Raw genomic sequence first — 12,452 nt, forward strand, 5'->3', positions numbered from 1 at the left:
TTGAAGAAGACCTGAATAAGTAGATAACCATGTTCCCAGATGGGAAAAATCAGGTCTCCTAAATTACACCAAAATTGAGTGTCATCCCCAACAAAATGCTAGTAGGATTATTTAAATAGAATTTGACACATTGATTTCAAAGTTCACTTAGAGAAGAAACTTGAATATCAATCACTATGAATATTTTCTAAAGGTTGATAATAAGATGAAATCTTGCTTTACCTAATATCAAAACATAACCACAAGCTATAATAATTAAAACAGCATGGCATTTGAGTAGGGAGTAGCAAATAATATAAAGAATATAAAGCCAACCAAAGTATTGATTTCCTCTTCTCTTCCTCTCATCCCATTCTCCAGTCAGATGAACCCATTCCCCCCAGTTGATGATAATTAGACTGTTTTAGGATCGGACCAATATACTGGATCAACATGGGAAAATTGGTTTTTACTTTTTATGTTGCATTTGAGCAGTGCCAATGTATATTATTGCACTATATGATTTATCTCACTAAATTGAGAAGAGGCAATGAAGGAAGCAACAAGTAAGCAGTAGCAGGAAGCCCTTTTAAGCACCCAGACTCTGTTTATCTCTTATACATAAATCATATTCTTCCCTTTTAGGATATACTTTTTTTGTCTGGGGCATGAACCATTCTCAAACACCTTCCCAGTCCTTCTTTTAAGGTGTTGCTAAATAAACCTGTAGGCACCACCTAATGCCATTCTCAAAAATGATGTGTATTATTGCTAAGGCAACAGGGGTAGAATTCATTAAGTGGAGTTTTGTTGTTTTTGTTTCAAGTTTTTATTTAAATTCCAGTTAACATATAATGCAATATTAGTTTCAGGAGTAGTATTTAGTGATTCATCACTTACATATAACACCCAATGCTCATCACAAGTGCCTTCCTTAATCCCCATCACCCATTTAACCATCCCCCGCCCACCTACCCTCCAGCTTTTTCTCTATAGTTAAGAGTCTGTATTATGGTTTGCCTCTCTTTTTCCCCCCATGTTCATTTGTTTTGTTTCTTAAATTCCACATATGAGTGAAATCATATGGTATTTTTCTCTGATTGATTTATTTCACTTAGCATAATACACTCTAGTTCCATCCATGTTGTTGCAAATGGCAAGATTTCATTTTTTTGATAGCTGATTAATATTCCATTATACACACACACACACACCACAATTCCTTTACCCATTCATCAATCAATAGACATTGGGGTTCTTTCCATAATTTGGCTATTGTTGATAATGCTATTAAGTATCGGCATGCATGAATTCCTTTGAATCAATATTTTTGTATCCTTTAGGTAAATACCTAGTAGTGCTATTTCTGGGTCATAGGGTAGTTCTATCTTTAACTTTTTGGGGAACCTCCATCCTGTTTTCCAGAGTGGCTGCCCCAGTTTGCATTCCCACCAACAGTGTAAGTGGGTTCCCCTTTCTCCGCATCCTTGCCAACATTTGTTGTTTCCCGTGTTGTTAATTTTAGCCATTTGGACAGATGTGAGGTGATATCTTATTGTAGTTTTGGTTTGTACTTCCCTGATGATGAGTAATGCTGAGCAACTTTTCATATATCTGTTGGCCATCTGGATGTCTTCTTTGGAAAGATGTCTATTCATGTCTTCTGCCCATTTCTTAATGGAATTATTTGGTTTTTGGGTGTTGAGTTTGATAAATTTTTTATAGATTTTGTATACTAACCCTTTATCAGATATGTCATTTGCAAATCTCTTCTTCCATTCTGAAGATTGCCTTTTAGTTCTGTTGATTGTTGCCTTCACTCTGCAGAAGGTTTTTATTGTGATGAAGTCCCAGTAGTTCATTTTTGCTTTTGTTTCTCTTGCCTCCCAATCTAGTAAGAAGTTGCTACGGCTGATGTCAAAGAAGTTACTACCCGTGTTCTCTTCTAGTATTTTGACGTTTTCCTGTCTCACACTTAGGTCTTTCATCCATTTTGAATTAATTTTTGTATATGGTGTAAGAAAGTGGTCCAGTTTCATTCTCTTATATGTTGCTGTCTGTTTTCCCAACACCATCTGTTAAAGAGACTGTCCTTTTCCCAAAGGATGTTCTTTCCTGGTTTGTCGAAGATTAGTTGATCATACAGTTGTGGGTCCATTTCTGAATTTTCTATTCTGTTCCATTGATTAATGTGTCTGTTTTTGTGCCAGTACCATATTGTCTTGATCACTACAGCTTTGTAATATTACTCGAAATCCTGAATTGTGATGCTTCTAGCTTTACTTTTCCTTTTCAAGATTGCTTTGGCTATTCCGGGTCTTTTGTTGTTCCCTATAAATTCTAGGATTGTTTGTTCTAGCTCTGTGAAAAATGCTGGTGGTATTTTGATAGGAATTGCATTAAATGTGTAGATTGCTTTGGGTAATAGAAACATTTTAACAACACTTGTTCTTCCGATTCATGAGCTCGGAGTATTTTTCCATTTCTTTGTGCCATCTTCAGTTTCTTTCCTGCAATGGAGTTTAAGTGAAAACTTAACTCTACTTGATCAGATTTTTTTCTGAAACTTACTCAGGTGGTTAAAGGATTCACACCATCCTATAGTTCTGCCTGTTTTCTCTCAGTAGAGAATGGATTAGAGGCAAAAATCACAGGCCATAACTGTAAAATTTTAGGGAAGTAGTGTGTGCTTACACAAAAGAGTGGCTGTGGCAGATGTGAGAAATTAGAGGGAGAACAACAGGTTTTGTTGATTGATTGTTAGTAGAAGTTAAGGAGAAGGAAGAGTTGTCAGCATTAGCTCATGGAAGGTGGATCAAATTCCCAGCTGCAGTGGTCAAGCGGGTTTGGCGTGCTGGGACCAATGACAGACACTTAGGAAGGAACGTTTCATGAGAAAACACAGGTACATCATAAGCAATAATGGCAGCAGCAGGTAGAAGCGGAAGTCACAGATCAAGTCCATATTAGATGATAACAAATAAAGATGTTACAGGCAAAAACTGTGGTTCAAGATGTTAGACTAAGGCATGGCTTCAGATAATGGTGCAGAAACCATGAGAGCTCCACACAGAGTGGTCCTTCAGGGAATTCTCTGGAAATCAGTCTTGGTTGATTGGGGCCAGTTAGGTCCAAGGAAATGGCCTAGCAGGAAGAAAGCAGGAGAGTAAACTGTGGTCCCAGATAAGATTGATTTCCCTGTCCTAGGAGGAAGAACCCCCTGGAATATATGTATAGAAAGGGACCTAAGATATTAGACTGATCCCTGAGGACTATTCAGGGAGATTATTGCCCATTATTGACATTAAGTTGCTCAGTGTCTCACTTCTCACCCATGACAGAGCCAAAACAGTTTCCCAATACCTATGGATTACCTGAGTAATTGTTACTAACATACTGCTGAACTGGCTTGTCTCTGGTATGGAGCTGCGTTATCTTTCTTTTTTTTTTTTATTATGTTATGTTAATCACCATACATTACATCATTAGTTTTGGATGTAGTATTCAATGATTCATTGTTTGCGTATAACACCCAGTGCTCCATGCAGAACGTGCCCTCTTTAATACCCATCACCAGGCTAACCCATCCCCCCACCCCCACCCCTCCAGAACCCTCAGTTTGTTTTTCAGAGTCCATAGTCTCTCATGGTTCGTCTGGAGCTGCGTTATCTTTCTAAAGAGCATCATTTTCTTTGTGTCATTGCTCTACGTAAAAATCTCCTAAAGCCATTTTTTTATCAGATTAAATTCCAGTGCTTTAGTCTGGCATTCAGAAATCTTATCAGTTTACTTACCCTTTTCCATGAATGCAAATCCTCTGCTCTGGGAAGGTTCTTACTGTCTTTTCAAATATTCTGTATAAACCTAGAATGCTCATATCTTTTCCTGACATTAAAATTCATATTTTTTCTTCCTGAAACCTTATTTTTTTTAAGATTTTATTTATTTATTTGAGAGAAAGAGAGAGAGCACAAGCAGGGGAAGCAGCAGAGGGAGAAGGTGAAGCAGATCTCCTCTGATCAGGGAGCCCGATGCGGGGTCCCAATTCCAGGACCCTGGGATCATAACCTAAGCTGAAGGCAGATGCTTAACCAACTGAGCCACCCAGGCGCCCCATGAAACCATTTTATTAACCTCAATCTCTATAGTGCTTTTTATTTTGATTTACTCTAACCTGACTCATTCCTTTCTTCCATGTTTGTACCTTTTGTCTCTCCAACTACTATTTTGTCCCTCCATATACATTGCATATTTCTTAAAGGCAGAGACTATATATTCTATCTCTTATACATGCCATTAAAAAGTAGGGAGTGAACCTTTCTTTTAGTTTTTATTTGACTACTTGTGTAATGTTTTTAAAAGTCTTAGTCTTCAGAATAGTGGGAAAAGATGAGTCATTTGCCTAGCTTTTCGTTTAATAAAGTGTAACTTAGAAATACAAAATGTAGTCTCGTTGAAAGTTCTTGTGGATTGTTTTGATACGACTTCTGAAGATACTAGATATTTAAATAATTTTAATAGTTTACACATAATCTGCATTATGACCTCATAGACATGGAAGAGACAATAAATAGAATAAGTTTGCCTTATATAATAATAATTTCTATTATCCTAAATAATTTTTTCTAATATAAAATAATTTTTATGAAGTGTTCAAAATATAATTATTATACTGTTGATAATCTTGTAAATTGCTATTAACTCCCTAGAGGCAGAGTGAAAATATATATGAAAAGGTTTTGGTTGACCAATCAAATCCACTCTTAGGAATTTATCTCAAGGAACTCTTTGTACATATATGTAAATATATTCTATGCTGGTCATTTTAACATTGTTTTATAATAGTAAAATACTATGAATCACCTAAATATTCAACCATATGTAATTCATAAATTGTACTATCGTACATTTACTATGAAATTTTATACAGTTACTAAAAAATGGTCTACTAGAGTATTTAGTGTATTTAGTGACATGAGAAATTAGCCCTGATATATTAATAAGTGAAAAATATCAGATTACTGAACAGTGTAGTGTAGTCCCATTTTTGCCAAAAAAAAACTATATAAATTTTAAAAATTCTGTCTTCTGAATTATATATAATAACTATGCATCACTTTTGTAATAAAAAAATCCTTCTATTAAAAAATAAATTTGCTGTGGTTCAGAGAGAAAATAACAGTGAAAAATTATCCACAAAGAAAGGTCTTCAAATTAAGGAAAACAAAAGAGACTTCCTCCTCCCCCCTGCCCCCGCATTTATACACACTCTTCTAATTCTGTTAATCTTAACCTTAGGTAGAATTCAGAACAACTATTGGTAGTAACTGTACTATAGTGATCTAGAGTTAGCAACTTCAGTTCTAATCTAAGCGCTGCCACTAAGTGGTTTCCTTAGTGGTAGCCCTGAATAACATATCAGGGTTTCACTTTCTTCTTTTAGAAAATCAATAGACTAGGGGCGCCTGGATGGCTCAGTCAGTTAAGCATCTGCCTTCAGCTCAGGTCATGATCTCGGGGTCCTAGGATTGAGTCCCACATGGCGTTCCCTGCTCAGCGGGGAGCCTGCTTCTTCCTCTCCCTCTACCTGCCACTCCCCCTGCTTGTGCTCTTTCTCTCTCTCTCTCTCTCTCTCAAATAAATAAATACATACATAAAATCTTAAAAAAAAAAAAACCAAAGACTCTACTGAACAGAATTCTGATTAGATCAGTAAGGCTATTTAGAGAGCACATAGTAGGCATTCAGCAAGAGTTAGTGTTCTTTCTAAAGAAACTATTAGCTCAGAAAATTTCATGTTTTCTGAAACTGAAACTTCAGAAGTAAATTACTGGTCCTTTAAAGTGCCAGTTTGTTTGTTTATTTATTTATTTATTTATTTATTTATTTATTTATTTATTTAAGATTTTTATTTATTTATTCACGAGAGACGGGGGGTGGGAGAGAGAGAGAAGCAGAGGGAGAGCAGGCCTCCCAAGGAGCAGGGTGCCCGTTTGCGGGACTCGATCCAGGACCCTGGGATCATGACCTGAGCCTGAAGGCAGACGCTTAACCATCTGAGCCACACAGGCGCCCTAAAGAGCCAGTTTAGAATTTTCAGGCCCTTAATGATATTTATAGTAGGATCTTTCAAACAATTCATTTTATTACACATGGGTAATTTATTTATAAAATTATTAAGTTCTCCAGAAGACATATTTTCACACTTGGTCATTTACTCTGTTAATTCACTTCAGCATAATTAAAAGCATTTAGCTTCTAAAAGGAGACATTATTTCACACAGTTCAAATTTATTTACTTTCTTAACTTTAGGTTGCTATCAACCGAACAGACATCGAAGACTTAGACCTCTATGCTACATCTCGGGAAAGGAGGATTTCGTTTGTTTGCTTCTATAGAATGTGAAGGACAGTTATTCATGACTCCATATGATTTTATTTTGGCTGTTACAACTGATGAGCCCAAATGTAAGTATATTTTGTAAATTCTCTTAATAATTTTATGAGATTTTTTCTTATCTCTGGTTTGTAAAAGTGTGGAATAGGTTAAGTTTTCAGAACAACTAACCAAGTAATGTATTTCAAAAGACATTATGCTATATAATCTTACTAGACTAATATTTCTTATAAACCCTGACTGATATCTCTTTTCACAAACTTTCATTTGTTTCCTCTTTTTCAGTTCATTGAACTTAAAAACCACCTTACTCTTGATATTCTTTATAATAGGTTCATATTCTGCCTGTTCAGTTCTTCTATCCAGCATGAACACAGTAATTCAGAGGACTGGCTTTGAAGCTAGATCTGGGTCAAGAATTCTACCTATATTTCTTCTGTATTTGTCATGGCTCCTACAGGGCAAATACATACTGTTACTCAGCTTTTCATCTGTTAGAGCAGTGGTTCTCAAACTCTTTGGCATTATGTACATTCTTATAAATCTCTTCAGTGAGTAATAGAAGATAGCTATATTCTCATCTGCTTTTTTTATTCAGTAGTTGCAGTGTGTTGTTTTTCATAAAGTATATTAAGAAAATCTGCCTCACAGATAAAGAAATAGAAAAAGGAAGAGTATTTTTAATAGCCCTTTCAGGTTATTATAAATATTCTTCTTTGATACTGTATCAACACTTGGCTAGTGGTAGTTTCTTAAAGTTTAGTTGCAGTGTGGAATTTGAAACTTTTGTCATCTGTTATGTTAAAATCCACTGGCCTACACTGCACTTTGAATGGATCTTTTACCCTTATATAATCTTGTAACATCAAATGGAAGATTCAGTTATACAGATCTTCCAAATGTTGACATATTTATCATACAATACATTTTTAAAATCACATTCAGTGATATTGTCATAATATTCTCTTTACTTATTGGAAAGCCGTCAAACTCATGGTGGTGTATACAAGTTTTCCCAATTCTAATTTTTACTGAAGCTCAAATGTATTACTGCAACAAATATTGTCAGTTGTTTTCTTTAAGTGATAGCTGACTTTGTTCATTTGTAAGAAAGTGCCTGCCAGATACCTAAGTCTAAATAACTATAATTTATCTGTCAGTTGTTCTTTCAAGTAAAAATCATGTTCCATGAAAAAAAGTTCAGTTCGCAGCTCAAAGAATCACAGGGCTTTCTCTCAAGACAGCAATAGTACTTTGGAATGCAACAGAGTGCTTTATGCACACTTCCCATTTCATCTCACAGCATATGACGACATACTCAAAGACACCTATCCAATGCCGGGTATTGTACTAGGCTCTGGAGATAAAGGGGTGAGGGAAACAAACAAATAAAAATAGGTGCCCTCCACCCTCACAATGCTTGCAGTCTGGTGGACAAAACCAACGCTGATCAATGAAGTAAATAAATAGCAAATTATATCTGTGATAAATGCCATGAAAGAAAGATACTGAGAGCATATTTTGGAGAAGTAACTTAGGTAGCTCGGGGAGATATTCCCTGGGCAAATAAATATCCACATGAAATGTGAATTGTGAATAAGAGTTAAGTAGGTTTGTAGGAAGTTGAGAGTAGAGAATTTCAGCAGGAGAAACAGCAAGTATCAAGGTGCCATCACAAGAAGGAATGTGATACATGTGAGGAGGGGAAAAAGATCTGGTGGCTATAGTGCAAGGAGCAAAGAAGAATATGGTATGAAGTGAGGGTGGGTATGTAGGGCAGTGCCAAATCATTGAGTTGGTAAGCTTATATTAAACATTTTTGTTTTTATCCTAAAAGTAATGGAAAATCATGGCACTAGTGTAAGCTGCAGAATAATTAGGTGTGTTAGAAAACAACTCAACTGAGTAACTTTTAAAAATCCTTTTGGCTTTATTCAATGATTCATGAGTCAGGCAGCATCCAGTCTAGCAGATAGTGAGGAGCTCCAAGGAGCTGTATAAAACAAAAGATTTATAGGCAGAAGAGAATAAGAATAAGAAAGTTATATGAGGCAAAAAAAAGTGGGTTAGTTATTGTAAGGTTACTTTCCTTTAGAGGACAGCAGGGGTCTCTCAGGCAGATTACAAACTAGTGCTGATTGACTGAGTTAAGATTCCATTTCTGGTAGAACAGAAACTGTAATTAAGCCGTGGCTTGGTTATGTGGGTCTTAGCATAAGAACTCCATATTGAACCTGTTGTCTTGTTTTTAACAGGTGCATACCATTATTAGATTGTGTTTTGAAAAGATCTTTCAGGGTGGACATAGACTGAAGAGGGCCAGAGTGAGCATGAGCAGATCAGAGAGGAGACTTGTCAGGCTGAAAAGCTTCTAATGAGGGTGGTAATGGTGATGATGGAATAATGAGTACTAAAAATTTCTGGCTGGTTTACCTGTATGGATGGCAGTGGAGACCAGGTTTGAAGCGAAATATTTTAACTTCAACTTTGGACATGATGGATTTAAGATGCCTTAGATATCCAAAAGAGGAGATATGGAAGAGGCAGTTGGATCTGCTTTTGATCATTCATTTCAAGTCATTGAAAATCAATGTACCAAATAATCAGTTGTTTGATAATCTACTTGAAACTGCCAAAAAAATGCCTTAACTTATGTTAGAACAAATTATAGCCCTTTTTCTTCAGAGCTAGGGATATGGCAAAACCTTAAATAAATCCTTAAGAGTAATATGTAGCATGATTACTGTAATTGATAATACCATATTGTATAATTGAAATTTGCCAAGAGAGTAGATCTTAAGCATTCCTAATAGTACCCAAAAAAGTAACTTATGTGAGGTGAAAAAAAAAGTGTAAAAGTTCAAAAAAATTAAAATCCTAAATAATTTGGCAAATTGGCTACTTTGAAATTAGCTTTTAATCAATATTTTATATTTTAGATTATTTCTATTGGAAATGAGGGGAGAGGACTGGGTAGAGTATATATTTAGGGTTCTCTGTATGTGATTGGTAATTAATGCAATAATTATGATGAGATTGCCTAGAGGCAGTATAAATGAGAACATAGATGACCAAGGACCAATCCTTGAGGAACTCCTAGACTTTAAATGGTGAAGGTACAACAGCTTGAAACATGAGCCTCAAAAGGAAAAATAGGAGTATCCAGAAACATGGGAACAAGATCAAGAGTATGGAGTCATAGAAGCTAAGGAAAATGAACAGAATGGTCAAATGAGATGTCAAGTTAGATGAGGACAGAAAAATGTCTACTAGATTGGTAATTTGAAGGTTATTGATGATTTTTAAAATGATGTTTCAGTGTAGTGATTAGAGCAAACACCAGATTGCAAGAGCAGATGAAGAAATGAAGACAGTGAGTATAAAGGACCCTCTCAAAATGTTCAGCTGTGAAGTAGAGGAAATGAAAGATAGTAGCTGAAGGAGAGACTTTATCATACAATATTTTGTCAGGAGACTCTGAGGTTATCAACTGAAGGAGAGGGAACTATATGAACAAACACATGGGATCAAGAGAGTAAATGGTGTATTCAGAATAGTCCACTTTGGGAGTATGTAAGGTAGTAGTGATAGAAAAGGCTATAAATTGAGTAGGGCTCTTTTTTGGAGGAATTTGAGGGCTATGGTAAGGATTATAGCTCTCTGTGCTCCTTTAACCTCCATTTCCTCCCTCCCTTCTAGAAATATTTATTGAGTACTTACCATGTACCAGATAACCATATTTCACCTTGGAATTTGTTGTTTGATACTTTTTGTCCTCTTAAAATATTTTAAGTTTCGTAAGTGTAGAGACTGTACGTAGAAAAGGCCCTTATACAAAAATAGATATATATGTGTTCCATACATTTGTTTAATTGACTTCATACAATGTGGACTTTTTATATTTATTATTAAGTTAGCACAGATTTGATAAAACTGTTGATGTATTTTTTAGAATATCAAATGGTATTTTTGCATCAAATCCTATAATTTTTGTCAAATTTATATTTGAGAAATTCAATAAATAATGCTTAATTTAGAATTTCATAGTTTGAAAATTTTTAATTCATTATTTTCTTGAGTTTTTTCTTCATAATATACCAACTGTAAGCCTGCTGGTGGCTTTTTACTTTTTGGAAATAAATTTCAAATTTGATTCTTTTCAAGGTATTACAAAACTACCACTTGCAGGAAAAAACATTCCATTATAAAAAACTTGCACAGGACATTTAACAACCAGAAATTAACTGATCAGTTAATTTCAAACTGGAACTTTTAAAACATAGTTAAGAATGATCACTAAAGATCAAGATATGTGTAAAAACTTTTTTTCAAGTGTGGGGTTACAAAAAGAAGTATTTGCCTCAGAAGAGAAAATGTTTCATAGACTGAATATTAAATCATATTCAATGTGGCATATTGAAATTAGACAGACTTGTATTTAAACCTGAGTATTCATTTACTAGCTTTGAGAACTTTGTTAAATTTTTTATTTTTTTGTCTCCTCATTTATAAAAATAAAAATAATAGCAACCTCATGAGGTTTTTGAAGATTGAGTAATATTGGTTGTGTTTAGTAAAATATCAGATACATGGTAAGCACTTAATACATGCTGGTAGCTGTCATTGTCAACCATCTTCATCATCGTTTGAATTCATAATCATAATTTTTTTAAAAAATCTTTGATATAATTTTATGGTGACATCAACAGGAAAAAATTGGTATGCTGTGTAAACATTTGCTTAATATAGTTCAAATAAATGTTAATCGAGATATATTTGTTGATTATAGCTTTGTGTTTGAAATCTAGAAAAATTCTTACTTTACCTACCTAAATAGAACCTAAAAGGTAAGTTTCCCTTCTAGAACTAAAATAATTGATTACCTTCATGTAGCTCCAAGTATTATTTTAATTTTAGTTTTAAAAAATATATTGTTAAAAATTTCAAACATACATAAAAGTATTAAAATATGAACATCAAGCTATAGCTGAAGAAATAAAATACATCCAATAGAATTGAAGTCCCTCTTCACCCAAGTTATATTTATATATGTAGTAACTTCATATGAAATAAGGAATTTAGAAAATCAGAAAATCCTTTGAAGAACAATCTTAATGGCTCTTTAGTCTTTATAAAAAAAGCTAATAATACTGAACATGGTGACATATCCGGCAGAATGAATATGTCTTTTGTGAATAATTTACCCTGGAAATCTCATAAACCCTACAAAACTCAAGAGTGTGTCTAACTTCCTCTTCTGATAAATAGCTTCTGAACATTGCATAAGAGCATGTGCATGTACTTTTGTGCCATTTGTTTTTCTTCTGTTCATACTGCTATATTTCAAAAGCAACAGAGTAATAAATACTATTTACAATGTTCTGTTCATTATGAAAAGGTGGATGAAATAAATGTATTAGAATTAAGGCTAAATGCTGACTTCTTTATAAACCTGTGATTTTAATCACTTGATTACACGTTTGTATAAATTATCTTGGGTAAAAAAAGGATATTGTTGCTATATAGAGAAGAAGTCAATCTCCATAAAAATCACTTTGCTGAATTTTAGAACATACTTCTATGCTTTCGATCTTAAAGTGACTTATATTGCTTACAAAAAAGAAAGTTACATGGCAAAAACTGCCTATCTTATAGTCCTGACTTCGATATACTGTTTACAGTAACTATGGTTAATTATAAAGAAATAGCCACATTACCATGTAAAAAATTATTGGTTGTCATTATTGTAATGTAGCTGAAATAATTAATATTTACTAGCTCCTAATGCAGCTGTGTTATAAGACTTAATGACATATAAACCTGGAGATAATTCTTGGGCAGACATTGGATTTTCAGAGTTTTCAAATCTGAGCAAAGGAAACAGCAGTGGTGACTGAGCATTTATTCCAATATTATAAGATTTATAGTGTTTGAGATCTTCAAGGGTATGAGGAGGAATCAGAAAAAGAAAGTGATCTCAGGTAATTTATTCAACTATAATACTCTTGTTCTAGAAATGATTCTTAAATACAGAGAAAGAATGGAGAACAGGATGAGGGTCTCCCTATCGTGTTAC

The 12,452-nt window shown here is 34.3% G+C and overlaps 1 protein-coding gene across 1 annotated transcript in view; it reads left to right on the forward strand.

Annotated features, from left to right (window-relative positions):
- MICU3 (mitochondrial calcium uptake family member 3) overlaps positions 1–12,452 on the forward strand; it is a 104,550-nt gene that overhangs the window by 36,662 nt on the left and 55,436 nt on the right. The window contains 2 exon segments of the mRNA XM_027598495.2: positions 6,293–6,355; positions 6,357–6,447. Coding sequence (XP_027454296.2) covers positions 6,293–6,355; positions 6,357–6,447 — 154 coding nt within the window.

Source organism: Zalophus californianus, chromosome 2 (assembly GCF_009762305.2).
Source record: "Zalophus californianus isolate mZalCal1 chromosome 2, mZalCal1.pri.v2, whole genome shotgun sequence".
Lineage (NCBI taxonomy): Eukaryota > Metazoa > Chordata > Mammalia > Carnivora > Otariidae > Zalophus > Zalophus californianus.